The sequence below is a fragment of the Mugil cephalus genome, chromosome 20, assembly GCF_022458985.1.
Source record: "Mugil cephalus isolate CIBA_MC_2020 chromosome 20, CIBA_Mcephalus_1.1, whole genome shotgun sequence".
Classification (NCBI taxonomy): domain Eukaryota; kingdom Metazoa; phylum Chordata; class Actinopteri; order Mugiliformes; family Mugilidae; genus Mugil; species Mugil cephalus.
In genome coordinates this window covers 13,984,556-14,002,102 of record NC_061789.1, presented here as the reverse complement: position 1 = coordinate 14,002,102, position 17,547 = coordinate 13,984,556, and the positions used below count along the sequence as shown (strand labels likewise).

At 43.1% G+C, this 17,547-nt stretch overlaps 1 protein-coding gene across 2 annotated transcripts; it reads right to left on the bottom strand.

Moving 5' to 3' along the window:
• Window positions 1-7,529: 7,529 nt before the first annotated feature.
• On the bottom strand, window positions 7,530-17,163 carry elac2 (elaC ribonuclease Z 2). 2 transcript variants are annotated; one of them, XM_047572848.1, is made up of 25 exons: window positions 17,098-17,163; window positions 16,635-16,858; window positions 15,677-15,727; window positions 15,519-15,589; window positions 15,141-15,205; window positions 14,983-15,040; window positions 14,838-14,906; window positions 14,614-14,724; window positions 13,722-13,777; window positions 13,557-13,615; window positions 13,383-13,455; window positions 13,190-13,302; window positions 13,008-13,106; window positions 12,777-12,915; window positions 11,669-11,754; window positions 11,281-11,402; window positions 11,046-11,142; window positions 10,704-10,842; window positions 10,593-10,631; window positions 10,390-10,499; window positions 9,438-9,537; window positions 9,234-9,354; window positions 8,711-8,789; window positions 8,284-8,428; window positions 7,530-7,952 (listed from the first exon to the last, which is right to left on the bottom strand). In XM_047572848.1, exons 2-25 carry the CDS (start codon window positions 16,844-16,846, stop codon window positions 7,719-7,721), a joined length of 2,448 nt encoding a protein of 815 aa, XP_047428804.1. In that variant the 5' UTR covers window positions 16,847-16,858; window positions 17,098-17,163; the 3' UTR covers window positions 7,530-7,718. The 2 variants fall into 2 exon arrangements, with proteins under 2 accessions (XP_047428804.1, XP_047428803.1); XM_047572847.1 differs by having other exon boundaries at window positions 16,635-17,157.
• Between the last annotated feature and the right edge of the window lie 384 nt (window positions 17,164-17,547).

Sequence of the window (17,547 nt, the reverse complement as noted above, 5' to 3'; positions counted from 1 at the left end):
ATGTTCAAGTAAAAATTCATCCAAGAAAAATGTCATAATTTTCATATTATTATAGTGGAGGATGGTGTTTGAGTAGAATATATTCATGTCTTAATCACTAAAACCAATTAAAAGCCAGATTCATTCACATAATCAAATTAGAAACTTGTGTATGACTTTGCTCACGCAATATCTGAAGTTTCATCAGTTCCAACGTGAGCTGCTCACTTCCAGCTGCCCACAGTTCACAGAGAAGACCAGAACTTTTTTTTTAAGAAAAATACACACACACACAGCAGAGATAGAGCTCGTTCTTAAGTACAAACTTAAGTTCCCTGATCAGCTGATTAAACCATGGTGGGGATACCATAATTCCACAAACAGTCAAACTGTTCGATATCTGCATCGTTTCGGTGGCTCACCGTCACGTGAAACGCACCTCAAACCTGCCCGGGTTTCGATTCATTCAAAACACCTGTGCCGGTTCTTGTTAGCGAGGCTGAGCACATACTGCCGGAGGCTGCGAGAACAATGTCAAACAGGGAAGCCAAACTGTTGAGAACGTGAGATAATCTCATTTCATTTGTATGAAAACAGCAGAAGGTGGTGTATCCCTTCTCTGCTGACGTGCCTGTTAAAGTACAAGCTTCTCTACTCTCTGTTCGGATTATATTACACAGTCTGGTGCAGTGAAGGAAACTTTATTTATTTAAAAAAACAAAAAAAAACAAAACATCTTCTCCCTGTCTCATCTGGGTTTTCCCCACTCATCTGTCCACCTCATCCGTTTACCTCCGTGGACACAGCCCCACACAGGCACAGGGCACACAAACACAAAATACCTCCCACATGACTAATTTTTGCCTGAGAGAACACAAAACTCAGGTGTTTCCTAATGAGCACAAAAGAAAAGCGATTCAGCTATTTGTCAGACTAATAATGCACAATGAAAGAGAGGACGCTGTTAAGAACACGCCGAGGAATTGGTCGTAAAACATTTGGAAAACATTCACCAGTTCGCTGCTTTTCTCTCTTAGCGTGTGAATCGCTGGCTACGCGGCACAGGGCGGGGTTGCCGTTTTTTTTTGGTTTTTTTTTGTCTATCGAAAGCCCAAGCACGCGAGTTCATGAAAAGCACGGGAGGAAAGGTGGCAGCGTGTTTTGTGTTTGCAGTCGTAACCTTCCTGTTTGCAGGCTTAACGTTTAGCGTTAACATTAAGACCTGCTGCAGCGCTAATCTTCTTAAATGTGACGGTGACACATCTGGCTCTGTTCGAACAGTTTCTCACAATATTAGAGTGCAACCACACACAACACAACCACGGGAAACTGGATTTTTAAAATTATAATATGTTTCTTTTGAATTGTATAATTCAGAAGCTGTATTTCGTACCTGCTGTCCTCAGGGAGCCGCCGAGGCTAACAGCTTAGCGAGCTAACGAACAGGTATGAGACGGCAAGGTGCGCCGGCGTTTTCTCCCATAAAAATCCAAAACCAAACATCTTAACGTCCACTTCAAATCAGCAGACGCATCACGTCGGGTGAACTCGGACCTCACTGAAGGAACACCACTTACAAAGCTGTGAAAATAACAAGAAGGGGCCATTTGTGTGACCTTTCCTCATGAGTGCGGTGGACGCAGCCTCATTACGTCTGGACAGCCGGCAGGAGGGAAAAACGGTAACTAAAAACCTAAGTGTTATGCAGTCACCGTATTCTTTTTCATTAATTACACATGTCCTCTTCCTGCTTTGACAAGTCATCATCTGCGCTGCAGACAAAAAAAAAAAAAAAACACATTCTCACATAATGTTTCTGTTCTGCAGATGCTTTCTCTGTTTTCCCTTCACCGGTGCCAGCAGCTCCCCCGAGACGGACAGACTGACGTCCTCCTTGCTCACAACACCTGGATGGAGCGCAGATTGACTGAAAGTTTTGATGTGCAATTTGTTGTTATTCTTCTCCCGTCTCATTTTGGTTCACAGACGCTCATCCACAATGCTCCAGTTAATTGCTACAAGCCAGTAGGCAGTCGGTCCCGGGCACCTGTGCACAGCAATGTCTTCAACCTGGCTTCTGCTTTTGTGAAGCCACAGCCATAAAATGCATCTTTTTCCTATTTTGTGTATGTGTGTGTGTCCTGTATTCATTCGCCGTTCTTCTAAGCGCTAACAGAAGACACGAGTGAGGAGCCTTCCCTGAAGGAAGCTGCCGTTCCTCCACCACAGTGGTCAAACTTTAGTTTTCGTCTTGGAGCCAACGGGGTGTGAAGAAGATGTCGCACATGGCGGCGCGACCTTCACACGTACACACATGGCTGAATGCACTTTTTTTTTTTTTTTGCTATATTTTCTCTGATACCAGGAGACACGCTATAAATAAAAACATTCAGCAGTCTTCCACGTTGAAGTGCTGTGTTTTTTGACCCATCCATCAACCCATCCACCACAGTCCATTCCAGACCAGACTTAATAGCGTCACCGAAACATCACCTCTTATTGCAGTTATCCGTTTTATTTTGAAGAAACTGGGAACTCAAACAGCTTTTCTTGTTTCATTCTTGGCTTTACTTCCTGTCTTTGTTTCTGCTTCCTGCCAATGTGACTGGGCCTCATTCGTTTCACCTGTGTCTCGTTCCCCAGTTGGTTTGTCTTTTCACCTTATTTTAGCCTTCAGCTTCTTCTTTTTACGCTGTTTACGCCTCATTTAGTCTCTTGTACTTTTATTTTGACATCCTGAGCGGGAGATTCCTTCATCAGCATCCGTTTTGTTTTCTCTGCTCCACTTTCATCTCCCTGCATACTAACTTGGTCCTGGGCTGCAAGCAGAGGACAAAACCTCAACTTCCCCGTCAGATGATTGTCCGTTTGAAGACGATGCCTGGCGATTACAACATTTTAATGATTCATTCTACTTTACCGATGCCGATAATGGAGGCAAACAGGGGAAAAAGGTCAACAAAGATCCTTGGCTGATCTAAAGATAGATGGAGGACGTACATGCTAATTCTATGTGACATTATTATTTGGACTGATGCCGTAAACACACTTGGCTTTAATTGCTGTTGAATGAGCCCGTATTCATTCAGTTCATTTAACGGGATTAAGAAGGATCTTATAACTCGCTCTTGCAGATTTTCATTAACAGAAAACGGAGCCCTACGTAGTGGCGAGGGTTTCCTGCAACAGCACGCTTGTGCTAAAGGGATGAGTCACCGCAGTCAGGCTTAAGTGGCATTTCACAGCAATTAAAATGACTGGCTGCAGGAGAACGTCATTCACTTCTGGTTTCTGAATAAACATCAACGCACTCATTACAGTAGCAATGGCTCAACGGACGCAGTGGATGCAATCAAACGGATCAGGGGGGAGATTATATGCGGTTTCGTTTTGCGAGGCAATCTGCAGGAAGGCTGTGGATGAAGCCACTAAAACAGACTTAATGAAGGACGCGAGTACGTGCGTAACGCGTATAATAAAACGACGACTTGTGATCTGTTAAATGACTCCGGTCCCATCAGAAGTGGTCTCTTCTCCTCCATCTGCGGGGCGGGAGCAGTCGCTTATGGTTCGGTTTAAGACCCTAAAGTGCATCATTAAATTAAAAACTTTTTTCTATCGCGGGAGCCAGCCCGCGGTTATCTTCTAACGCTTGAAACGTGAAGCAGCACCTCACCTTCCCATCCCCTCTACGGAGATGGAAAGCGCAGCGCACGAGTACTCCCCACAGACCGGACCACATACCACATCTGTGTCAGTCCTCAGATACTAAACCCGAGTGATGTTTCCCCTCTATGAACAAAGCATCCAAACATAAGAGGCTTGGCCTAATAAATCTCCCGTATAATCCTCGGCTTGAGCGATATTTCAGGGAGAATTTCCCTCCGATCCGCACAATTCACACAAACTCTCACGGGAACTTTATTTGAAAAGTGAGGAATAATGCACGGTGAGCATCTTTTGCCGTTTCAGGCTCTCTAATCCTCGGCAAGTCTTTATCTGAATGTCAAAATCACAAACAAGCAAGAAAAAAAAGAAGAAGAGACAAATCAATGTCTGTTTATCCAGCCCGCCGCATTGAAACAAAGATTTTCGGCGCCCCCTCTTCCCGAGCGAAGCGGCGGGCAGGTGTGATCTGTGCGGCGAGTGCTTGTGAATATCAAAACGGCTGATTGTTTTTCCTCCGCTCACTTTATTCTCATGCAGGACCAGGTGAGTGCCAGGGCTTTCCAAGCCTCCCGGGGTTCCTCTCTTCTCAGACACTCTGTTAATGCTGAGCTGCCACGCTGGGGCGGGGAGTGAGGCCAGCCCAGGCAGAACTACACGGAATATTAATGCCCTGTGTCGCCTCCGCTTTCCACGCACCAAAGACGTGTTTTTAAAAAAAGAAAAAAAGGGGTAAAAAAAAAAAAAAAGCCATTTTTCACAGTATTCTAAAAGTTATCAAAGCTCTGCCATGGATCTTTGATCTCAATTTTGTTCTCCGTGGGTGAGTCTCTGGGCTTGTCCCCTCTGGCTTCAGAGCGTTTTAAAGGTGTCTGGATAAAGATCTAGATGTGAGCTGACAGCTGACGGACAGTAACGCGAGAGCGGCCGCTCTGATCAGCGGGAATAGATCGCCTGCCCACAATTACCGACCTGTCCGTGCGACTGCGGCGTGCGCCGGCCGTGGCCGTGACCTCCAGTCTGAGTGGCTCCCGGGCCCCGGTGGCTCCTCTTTTTTTTTTTTTTTTTTTTTTTCACAAGTCCCCTCAGATTACCTCACACTTTGATTTCCGCCAGAGCAGAACGGGGCTCCTCTCTGAATCAGCAGCCAGGCAGAAAATGCGAGGAGAGGCGAGCAGGCTGCATAATTGACTTTGTATAGAAGCGGAGGATTCAGGTGGAGGAGGTGTATCTGATTGGTGGCGTCCCGCTCCGTTCCGTCCTGTCTGCCTTCATTCTACACCGAATAAGCGGTGACAAACGTGAATAACGCGGGTTCCTCTCGGTTCCACGTCGTATTTTAATGACTTGCCCTCTCTCACATAAGCCGCAGGACTAGGAGGTGAATCCAGGCAGGGTTGTTAGGTTCCCACTGACTTTTATTAGCCTTAATTTCTTTTAAAAATGATCCCCTGAGGGGCACATAAATATCTCAAACCACCCAAAGTCTTGCAAGTGAGGCTTTTCTCGGGGAAAGATAATTCACCCTCATAGGGTTGCCTGCCTGCAGAGGCGACACGGGTGGTTCTCTCAAATTACAAAAACCATGAGTCACTTCGGTTGGTATGCAGCCAGGCAAATACTTTAGCTTTTATTTGTCCAGGTTTTAAGATATGCAGCTCTCCAATACAATGGAGGTTAATAGAGTTTAATTTGTGGCGTGCAGGCACTTTTTTTTCCGTAATCACTTTGTGCTGTAGTGATGTTCTCTGTGCTGCACGTGGGAATGAGTCTTTTAAGACAGAGTGCACCGGATCTGTAGTTTTTCTGATCAGAGATCGGTGGCTGGTAACGCGTGGAGCCGGCAAAAATATTACTGAGAAGATCAAACCAAATGAGTCCCATTTACCCATTGAATAAAGAGGAGCATCACTGCAACATCCATCTATTATCTATAGACAACAACTGATGAACGGGAGGTTGAGGAGCATCGTTGAGAAATGGGCGTCTAAGGAGGCGGTTTCTGCTTCCATTTCGCCACCACTGAGGCGGAGACTTTGACGCCAGAAAGCTTCATTCATTGTCTACACCAGTGTCTTGATTGTCTTGGTTACTGGTGATAATGATCTTTAAATGTGTTTGACATTGTCGGGGAGAGGTTTTAACGAATCCAAAAATCTGAGGGTAAATTAGCCGAAAGGAAGGCTAATGCTACGCAATAAATATCCCAAAAAAAAACAAAAAACATCTGGAATTCTTGGAACTTCTTTTGTCACATATTTTGTCACTCATCTGGGTGGGTAGCTTTGGCAGACTGGTTTCGAGAGGAACATCTGTGGGTGTTGCCGTTGTTGACAGTGGTAATCTTATGACCCATTAAAGGCCGGGACCTCCAGCCTAAAGAACGGGGAAGAAACTTTTGGGGAACAGATGTCAAGACCGCGTTTTAAATTGATGGTACCACCTCCGCTGTTCAGAGAAGGGTTTTCCGATGGACGCTGTTGTCCCAGTGAGCTGGCTCCTCCTATACGCGTTGCTCAACACATTTTAGCCAGTCTCCTAAAACTGCAACTCGGATGAGTGGCGAGACATCTTCAAGAAACTCCACAAGACCAGTTTCAGCTTGTTTTGGGAATAAACCGTTACCTGGAGGACTGAAACCCTCCTAAGGTCTAAAGAAATCAGATTAAGCAATAAAACACTCATTTGTGGTGGTCAGGAGGTGATTAGCTCCATACATTCTCCACTGGGATTCTACCATGTTTATATCAAACCCCATTCCTGTTTATCACCCTGGATAAAAAAAAACAAAAAAACAAAACACATCACCCACTCACCTCCAAACAACTTAAATTTACTTCAGACCTTTGCCACGTGGACGGAGACGGGATCCTCGCAGTGTGTTAGTCGCTCTGAATCCAACCTTGAATTTCAAGCAGAACTCTGCTAATACTAAATGTGACCTTTCAAATCTAGACATAGAGTTAAAATGGAGAACAACAAGGTAAATGTTTACTCGGAGGGCGTCTCTGTAAACGAAAGGTCAACTTTCTGACATCAAAGTTCACTCTCGCCTGAGATTGCATGTGGATGTGTCAAATCCAAAAGGCAACTTTAAAACAAGCCGGAGCACATTTAAGACACAGCGCCAGTGAGTGAACACCAAATGGTTTTTCAACAATGCACCCGACCCTTCGGACGGCCGCAGGCTTCTCGTCGCTGTTTCCTGCAGCCACCGCTCCCTCAAGTGGTAAAGCAGTCTCCTCATCAGCTTTATTAACGTGGTGACTGATTTCTTTCCATTTGGGTAACAGGTTGGCGTGAGCTCTGATGGCTCACCGGAGCCCCCTAGTGGTGCACATTGAACATTTTAAAAAATCACATCTCTAACGGATCTGGTTTAGTTTAGCTTTATTTGTCCAAATAATGAAAATAGATCACATTGGTAAAGAGAGAGTTTTTGGACCTTATCACAGTGGGTGTAAGTCTGTAGGAAGAACATGCACATAAAAAAAAGGGAGGCCAACGTGGAGGAGTAAAACAGCCAGTGGTTTTAAAGTGTTTCAAGAAAGGAAGGAAGCTGGAATCTGATCAGGCATAACATTATGACCACCTTCCAAATATTGTATAGGTCTCTCTTGTGCCTCTTAAACTGTTGTGACTCATCACAGAGTGGTCATGGCCTCCTGAGGAGGTCCTGTGGTGTCTGACAAAAGGATGTCGTTAGTTGGGGCCTTTGGGTTGAGGGGAGGGTCCTCTGTGGATCATCCCACAGATACTTGATCAGTTTGGGATCTAGTGGATTTGGAGGGCAAATCATATTGTTTTCAATTCATGTTGTTTCTAAATCATTTTGTGTGTGCGCCTGTATCAGGCTGCATATATGTATTTCACACACATTAAACTGCTGCGGTATTTCTTTATTTTGTTAAATGAAAAACAAATGATACTCATAGCACACTGCAATGTAAGATTTATCAACCAAACCACACGATTCAAATAAAAATCTCAACCTCATTTAAATACAATAACTCAGGATGCTCTAATGTAAAGTCTTTTCCTCTTGACTCATGATTTAATGAATCGTAGTTGAATCAGCTGCTTTTCAGTCTCTTCGTTTCTAGGTTTTGTGTCACCATCCCATCCTCCTGGTCTCTTTTGGCACCCCGGCCACCCACGGACTCGTCGGCCACCTCGTAGACGCCTCCTTTGGGATTTCTCAGCTCCCTCCTCTCCCTTCTTCCCTCCATCTCGTCGATCTCATCGGCGAAGAGGGTCTTCAGTGCGGGGATGAGTTTGGGGAGAATTTTAAAATCTCCAAAGCGAATCTGGAAGAAGGGGGAAATTGACGCCACGTTAACTTTTGCTGGAGCTCTGAAATCTGGTCAGATCTGGTCTGAACTTGCTCGTAGGCTCATCAAACATGTTTGATATTTAGGATGATTGACTCTATAAGGACACCTTAAACTTTTGCTAGGACACTTTTGCTAGACAAACTCTCTGTTCTTGCAGTTATATTACAGCCATGTACTGAATAGTAAGTTATTCCTTTTTTTTATACTTCAACCAGTACTATCCTTAGTTTGACGTAACAAAGAAGAATATCTTTCCAACGTGGATTCTGAACGACTGAACATTTTTACGTGGACTCCGACTCACTCTCATGTGGTCGAATGATATTCCCACTCTTTCGGTGAACTCCTCGTTGAAGAGCGGGATCTTGGCGTAACGCTGGCTGAAGTGGTTCAGCATGATGAAGTCGGCGTTCATTTTCATGCCGATGCCGATGGCCTGGGAGGTCGTGCTGTCAGAAAACAAGGTGGATTTGTATTACTCTGCTTTCCTGAGAGTTTCATTGGGAATTCTGTGTTGTTGTTTTTTTTTGAGGGTATAAAAGATGCTTTTGTGAAGACAGAAACCATAGAAATAAAATGCAAAAATCAATGTCAATATCTGTGGAGAGTGAACAGTGCAATCATCAGAGAGAGAAAGAGATTGAGCTGAGGTCTTTCTTTTTTTTATTTTTTTCCCACTCCACAAATGTTCCATTCCAGGAGTGCTTGATGTCACGGCTTGTTTTACTCACCTATGCCTTTTCTCTGCAGCTTCCTTTTCCAGCTCATCCTCCAGCGTGGCTTCGTGGATCACTAAAGTTGCGTTCTTCCCTGCAAACCCGAAAAGGATCAGAAGTCTGAATCGCAGAAAACGCACTTCCCGTCTCTTAGGAAATCAATCAAGTAGTTGCTCTAATCAAGGGTTGGCACGCCCTGTTTGTCCGGTGAGCTGAGCCATCTATAATGAACAGGCATGTGGTATACACTTGCTGTCTCTAGGAGGCTGTGCTTGGACAGAATCCAGTCAAGCAATTTAAGGAGAGTCAATGAAGTGGGATCCCTTGGGAGGCATTAGAAGAAGCTGCCAGCTATGAGTGTGATCGAAAGCATGAAGAAATATCAGATAAATTATTCAGAGCCGCCAGCGTAGTCAACATGCAGTTAAGACGACCTCATAGGAGTCGCTGAAATATTGAAAGCAGTTCCCTCTTGTGCGCATCTGTCCGGACGCACATCAGAAACATGTGGACTTTAATCACTGTGAGCGGCACTAACCGATGTTCACGAAGTTCTCGCAGGGCATGGTGTCTCCGGAAAAGGCCAGTTTCCAGCCTGACTGATGAGCGAAGCTGCAGGCGAAGGCGTTCTTGCAGTGACGCACCGTGCAGGTCAGGAACTGAGAGACACACACGGAAAACTGAATGAGTGGCACGAAAGCTGCATTAACTAACGGTGTGACACTCGAAGACAGCTGCAGACCTTCTCTAGATCGTTCTTCTTCAGCAGCCGTCGGATGAATGAGTTCGCCTGCTGCTCGGTGACCTCAGCGCCGTCGCACAGAAACTGATTAGGGATGAGGCTGAAAAGGAACAACAGCTGTTGTGAAGAAACACACCAAGCCCAGGGTACACGAAGGAAGGAGCTCCTCTTACTGGGTTTTTGGAGCATGTCATGTTAATTTAAGTGGCTCTAAAATAAAAGCTTATGTGGGCAGATTATTTGATTGAAAATGTACCAAAAAAAAAAAAAGATCTAAATTTGGCTGCTATGGCACTTCCTGCAGCGCCCCCTGCTGTGTGGATGCCTGCACCTACACTAGTTGCTCATGAACAAAAACATATTTAAAATCTCAAATGATTACAAATTTAAAATAGGAATCTCTGTTTTTTTCCAATTACAATGAATTATAAGCAAGTAGTTTCCAACACCCTTCTACTTTAACACATTACGAACCTTAAGACTAGCGTCGTTGTCAAAATGATGAGCAGGAAATGTAAAGCTGAAAAACCTTTTTTAATTTTTTGGCAAGTTAAATGTAAAATGTGTATGTGATGTCCTACTAATTATAATGGTGGAGGTGTCTGCCAGCCGCTACAGGAAGGCAACACGTCTTCTATTAGCTATCTGGATGCTATTCCATGTTATGGGATACCGATTTTGTGGGTCAGAATTTATTTTGGAAGACAGAGTAAAATAGCATCAAAATAACCTTCTGACAACTGGTCAAAAATGTTATTGTAAAAAGAAAAACAGGTGACAAAAAAGACAAAAATCTAATATAAGGCACATGAATATAATTATAAATACAAGAACAAACAAGTCAAACCTGCTGCTTTTTCAACAACAGCCCCATGAACTAACTAACTAACAGACTATTTGAGTTGGTGCGCAGAGGTGATCTTTAAGAGAAGACGTCTTTGTGTCCACATACTTGACATGGCTGAGGATCTCCTCACAGTAGTTGTGATACTGGTTGAGCCAGGTCATAATTTGGACCGGAGCGATGAGGCAGATGGGAGTGAACCCTATTCCTAGAGTAAACTGGAGACACGAATAAAATAATTTAGGAGTTCAGGAGCACAAAAAGAAAGGAGGCATGCTGCTGTATGTAAGGACGATTTTTCTCATACGTACCAGCGCCCTTTCCCTCTGGTACAGCAGCTTTAGCAGCCCCTAAGACAAAAGGTTGAATATCAGCTGAGTTTGTCTGTGTAAGTCGGTTCAACGTGGTGCACAGGTGCTTACTGTGTGATGGTCGGCATGCAGGTGTGAGATGAAGACCGTGGATATCTTGGACAAAGCCTTATCCACGTCGTCTCCGTAGTGTCTGCAGAGCTGACCGAAGGTTCCCTCTCCGCAGTCCAACAGCAGAGACTGACTCGGGCTTCAAATACAAGACAGTTCATTAGAAAGCAGCTCGACAGGAGGAAGACATCCATGGCAGAACACAGAACTGAACCGCAGTTTGTTTTTGTTTCTCGGCATTATATAACAAGTTCTGAAAAGACTCTTTAGAAAGTTTTATTTGTAACATCCTTGAGAAATCGTGCATATATTTTTTTAGTCTGTCGCAGTGATCAGCTGTACCTGATGTTAACTAAAGTGCCGCTGACGTTTCTGATCTTCATGGGAAGAGCTGATCCTGTTCCCAGGAAAATCACCTCAGGATATTTTCCTCCTCGATCTGCAGCAGAAATTTGATTTGCATAATCAATGACACATGCGGAACGGTTGTTGACTTCACGGGAGCACCATCCTTTTAAATAAAAAAAAAAAAGAATCATCCTTCTGTGTGTGTGTGTGTGTGGTTCCCGGCACTGACCAGAAAGCACTGCAGCGTCAGTGGAGCAAATCTTCCTGCACTCGTCCACTTGTGCCAGAAAGTTCGGGACCTCAGAAGCTTCTTTCACGAACTCCTCGGAGTTGCAGGCGGGGATAGCATCTCTAACAAATGAGACACAGAGTCAAGAAGACACACACCACTGCCCGCACAAAACACTGGAGGGAAGAAGAGAGATTTCTTTCCACATTTGACCTTGATGCGCCGCTACAGTATCTGACAAACACTGACACTTGGAAGACGAGGTTAAAAAAGGAGAAGAAAGCGTTTGAGAGCGGTCGTCCGTTCCAGATTGTTTTCTGTGACGAGGCAGCGCTCGGAGCTGCAGAGTAATGTCGGTTAAATTGGGGGGATTGAAGGACAAACTAACCTTTGCCACTCCATTACGGGCCTGAACTGGAACTTGAGAAGACACTCGGCTCTGACGTTTGGGATGTTTAAGGAGGCCTGAGGCTCCTGAGAGAAAACGCCAAGAGAAGAGAAAGTTGAGTAACTAGAGTGCCTAAAACAAGAAGGGAGTATATTAAAATGCATGCAGGGAAAGACACTAATGAGTTGAATTAGTGGTGAATGCAGACTTTGTGGATGATGGACTCGAGCAGTAAGTTTGCTTTTGCAAGCAGCTCTGTTTACAGGTGTTATGTTAGTACTGTAACGCTATGAAGGGGTGTGGATGCAAACCTTTGACAATCCATTCAATGGGAAAACAGTAACACTAATAACCACGCAAACACTTGATCTGATCAATTCTATGTCCATGAAAATGTTAAAGAAGTCCGATGCCAAATCAGTCACAAAGAGGGAGATGTTTTTTTGGGAACTTTTGGTTCCAGAAGTTAAGATAAAAGAAGAAAATCCTTGAATTTATCCCACAATCATTTTTTTTTTAAATCGTAAATGTTTCATAACTCACATTTAAAACTCAATATATTTATCTATTTATTTTTAACCACATGAGACCCCGTGTCTTTATATGGGGACATTGAGTTTTAGGTTTTATTGCAGCTTTTCTGCTTCATTTAAACCCGGTGTCCTCGTTACTGGACACTTTAGTCTGCCATCTAGTGGTAGCAAAGGGTCAATAAAAATTTTTGCAAATTTTATCAATAGCAATGAGCTTGAATGAACCTTGATAATTAATTCATTGTTTGCTATTCTGGTTTTGCTCCACCATGTACAGGTATGAAAATAAACAGTTTTTATATTTTGTCACACATTGGTGACTTTAGTACAATATAAGTATTGAAATAATCACTGTTTTTTTGTTTTTTTCCCCCCCAAAAAAACTACTAATTCCTGTTGAAAGATAATGCTCAGTTTTTATACTTGTTCTTAGGTCTTACTGATCCCAAATACTTCGGAAAAATTAAAAATGCACACCAAACTAAATCTGGGGTTTCAGGAGGTCAATGAGTCCAGTCAGATTTGTCACTATGTTAATACGACGCGTGTCTGGACAGACAGTGCTTCGGCGCTACCTTTGTTTTGTAAGCCTTTAGCTGTGGAAAGATATCTGGGTGAATCATGTTGAGCTGGGTCTGAATCTTGTGACTTCTGATGTTGTGGACTGAACACGCATTCTCATTGATGATCAGGTGTTCTGTTGTGGACGGAAACCTGCAGGAACACAAGCGGCCAGAGGTTTAACGCCTCAACGGCAATAAGAGGAGTTTTAAAGGAGTCTGGATGCAGAGTAAGAGAATGCTAACCTCCCCATCCACTCCTGGTATCCTTCTGTTTTCAAAACACACTCCGGAGTCATGTGGACCACCACAACAGCCGGGGGTTCTGAACCTCCAGTCTGGTACCTGAACGGGACGGTAATTTAAATGTAGACTTCTCCCTTGAACAAGCAAATATTCTTCATCTCTTTACATGGTTTAACTCTTACCTTGCCAGCTGCTGATTGCTGCCAACAGGTTTGACAAACTCCTCAGACGGACACTCCACGACAATAAAGACTGGTCCCGGGTCAGTGGGAGTACAAACCTGCTCGGGTCGGATCTGCAAAACACAATGACAGCAGCGTCAGCAGGTGCACAACCAGCGCTTCGGCGTGATGACTGAGAGAATTCATACAGCACCTCTTTTCCTTCATACATGATGCTTTTCCCATTTTTCAGATCTGCAATGAGTGGACCGATAGCTGCTGTACCTCTATGGGGTAACAGAAAATAATACGTGATGTCAGAATTGCAGAAATATTTGCAGAAAATGAAAAATACCAACACAGGGGATAGCTCTATGGGCACTCTTACATGGGCAGTCCGAGCTCCTTGGCTTGAGCCACTAAGAAGTTTCCTTTCCTGGGGTGAATCTGTAAAAGCGTTTGACAGGTAGAGAAGAAAAATGTCAGAAACAAAATCCTTGTTCCTACATTACACACACACACAGGATGACAGATCGTTCTTACATCGTCTTACCTTGCACACAAAGGCAACCACTAAGGACGTGTCTCTAACCGCTGCTCGTCTTTCACCTGAAAGATATTTGACACATAACTGAGGCTCTGCACAATTAAACTCTTATTTACAGGGTTTGTTATCGCGACTGCACTGCAAAAACAGCATTGGTAGACAGAAGCAAAATATTCTTATATTCAATCAAATCATCTTGTAAATCTGCCAATAGATTAAGATTCTGTTGCTTGACAAAAATAAGTAGTAGTAAAATAATAAGTTTTTGTCTCTAAACAAAATATAAGATGCATTTCTTTGATACAAGTATTTTTTGCTTTCTTGAAATCCCTTTTTTGCAGTGTGATTTCCCGAATCGGTTCAATTCAGTTCAGTTAGATATAAATTCAGTTTTGATAATTTTGCTTTGTTATGAAAGAGATTTTCACAAAACTAATGTTGTCTTCTTAGAAACCTTGCTTGCGGGACCGCCACAAAATTTCTAACGAGAACATGCAGGAAATGGAATAGCGATCAAGTGATTTTATGACTCGATACTGGATCTTTCAAATCAATATCGTTTTTAAAGAAACATCAAAGACGGAGATGAAAAGAGCTTCACACATTGTAATAAAACATGTGAGCTAAAACGGCCGAAAGTCAACGGAGGGACAGAAAAATTTTAAGAAAGTGTTTCATCTCACTTAAAAATAACACGCGCCCCTGAGTGCAGGATGAGTCATAAAGATTTTTAACTCACTTTCCAGGAAATCATCAACCGTAAGACTACTTATTTCACTATTATTCATACAATTTAATTTATATTTTCCCCCATTTGGTTACTTTTATTTCAGTCTTATTATTGTTATTACTTCATTAATCTCTGGTAACCTGCAGCTTTACAGGCCAGCTGCCTCACCTGCATCTTCTCCATTGCCGCCGATGTGAAAGTGATCTCTCTTTGGGGAACTCTGAGAGGGGCTTGTTCTTCCCTGCGTGGGTGAGTGTTTTCCACCATCTGTAGTTTTGGCTGCACATAAAAAAATAAAAATAAAAAAAAAGGAGAAAAAAATCAGTTCACAAAAAATCTCTTTGAGGAGCTGAGGAATCACAAAAAGCAGGAAGAAACTCATCTGGACTCACTGAAAATTGGCACCTGACAAACCGTCATGGTGTCGTCTGAATGCATCTCTTCTGTGTACGGTCGAACCACTGCGAGCACACCGTGCAGTGAATATCATACATAAACAACGAGCGAAAGTAAGTGAGTTCTAGAAATTCAACATACACAGCTTGATGTCTTCCAGTGGCCCAGAGAAGGACTTGATGGCTTGCAGATAGTTCTCCTGTGATCAGAAAAAAGACAGACAGCAGATGTGCAATGAGTCCTTGTCAGTCTAAAAGCTCCTGCAGGCGTGCTTGTGTTGGACGATTTAGTTTCCTCACCAGCTGTGGCGGTCCAGAGAGAGCACATTCAGGGACGCCGGTGTCCTTCAAGGTTAAGATCATCCCTACAACAGAGGGAGAAGTTTAGAAAAGAGCTATGAGGGATGACTCACTGCCAGTCAGTTTTTAGAACCTTCGGAATATTATTGGACTTTCCGATTTGCAGAGGTGAACACACGCAGACGATTAGTGATTGATGATGACATTTAATTCCCATTAAGACTTCTGATTGTATGAACATTACCGCGCATATTAACTTGATGTAATATTAGCAGCGTAGACAGCGCTGCTGCAGAGAATCAATGTGAGTGGCATTAATTATTTTGGCATTAGGCCTCCCAACAACATAATTCCTTCCTGTGTAAAAACCAGCCTGACCTGATAAGCCGCCCACATTCTCCCAGCTCAGTCTGGTCAGGAAGATGTTGTCCAAGCGAGCAGCTTTCAGTCTGCCAGGATGAAAAATGTTCACGTTAATGCTGTTATCTGAAAGGCTGACCGTGTGTGCGCATGCTGTCATGCTCGAATCAGCTTACTTGTGTTCCTGCATGAGTCTCTGCGTTCCCTCACCGCAGTTGAACAGGTACCTGCAGCAGGGAGAGATTTAAGGATGAAAATAATACTTTTTTTTACAGGTGCAATAAAAGACAACACAAACACAAAACGTACGCTTCTACCTGATGAAGAAAGTCTGGTTCCACATAGCAAGAGAGAAATTGGGTTTCCTTATTATATAGTTTGCATTTCTGAGGTTTTCTCTCATTTTAAACAACCTTATGAAAAAAGACTTCTAGAAGGGCGGCAGCAAGATGATACTGTAAGAAAAATATGAATTTAACATCTGTTTTCAACCATAGTAAGTTAAATATCTTGGGGTTTTGGAATATTGGGCACACAAAGATTATATTATATTTTATTTGTTTTTTATATTAGCATTTTTGTCATATTTTATCGATGAATAACAATGAAAATCAACAAGAAAAAAATGTTGGAATAAACTATTGTCTGTCACTTTATTTGTTAATCACTTAAACCACTAGTGTTTAATTGATTCACAAAGAAAGAAAACAACAGATCAATTTATAATGATGAAAATAGTCATGGTGTAAGCTGTAGCCCCCCCCCCCCCCAAAAGGGTCACACACTAATATTTTGTTGGACCGCCTTTGTCTTTGACTACAGGCTTTGTTTCAATAAGAAGCTTCTGCAGTGTCACAAGATTTATCTCCATCCAGTGTTGCATTCATTTGTATTGATCTTGTATTGATGATGGGAGAGTCTGACCACTAAGCAAAGCCTCGTCCAGCACATCCCAAAGATTCTCAATGGGGTTCAGGTCTAGACTCTGTGGTGGCCAATCCATGTGTAAAAATGATGTCTCATGCTCCCCGAACCACTCTTTCACAATTTGAGCCCCATGAATCCTGACACTGGATTTTACACTGTTAAATGTGACTTCTAAAAAACAAACTAAAACACATCTGTATTCTGTACCTGTTGTATTCGGAGAAGACGTATAAAGACGAAGGACTGTCTCTGCTGCCAGATCCGACCACCTGCAGGTACACAGAAGACGGTCCGAGGACATCTCTGCGTTTGTTCCTGTTCTCCTTGTTTTTTACTCTGCGCAGCGGCTCCTTATGTTTCACTTTCTTCTGCCCCAGCTGCTGCCTCGGCTCCGGGAAACTATTACTATTGGTCGCCATTGTCCTGAAAAACTGCGAAACAGTCCAGTGGAGACGAAAGTCACAGCGTGCGGCTGTCGGACGACCAGCAGGGAGAGCTCTGCTTTTCACAAACAGCAAAGTAAAGCCCCTGAGCTGGACATGGACCGTATTCATAATAAAAACGCCACACAGGAAATTAAAAAATCCTGAGCCAGTCGATAAATCGAACCTAAACGCGCTCAATTAACGTTACTCAAACATTTCATCGTGCCGTTTTATTGATTAATTACCTAACATCAGCTATGTGCTCATTCCGCAGGACTCTAGAGGTTGGTTGACATATGTGACATTTCTTCCGGCATCTAATGATGACGTTGACAGTACTTAACGCTCATTGGTGTTTAGGAACAGGTCTGTGGACCAATCATATTGGTGTTCTCAGAAAGGGGGGCGGAGACAGGAAGTAAACCAACTACTACGAAATAAAAAACCTAAATAGAAGAAAGTTACACGTTCAGCTTTTAAGGAATCTGTGTAAAATAACCCCAAAAACCCAATAGTCAACATATTTAAGAATGAAAAGAAAAACTGTTTATTGATTAGAACGTTATACTTATAACGTGATAATTAATACAAGTAATATTCTTTATAATATCTGTAATATTATCACAAAATACACACCATCACACCAGAAACTGTGCAATGTGATGACTTGAGGAGGCTAATTACCATATTAATGT

Excerpts from the sequence above, each read along its gene's own strand:
- elac2 (XM_047572847.1), bottom strand. The coding sequence starts at position 16,981 with ATGAATACGGTCCATGTCCAGCTCAGGGGCTTTACTTTGCTGTTTGTG. Across the intron at positions 15,590-15,676 it reads AGACTCATGCAGGAACACAA|ACTGAAAGCTGCTCGCTTGG; the intron begins GTAAGCTGATTC and ends TCATCCTGGCAG. Across the intron at positions 8,429-8,710 it reads GCTGCAGAGAAAAGGCATAG|CACGACCTCCCAGGCCATCG; the intron begins GTGAGTAAAACA and ends GTTTTCTGACAG.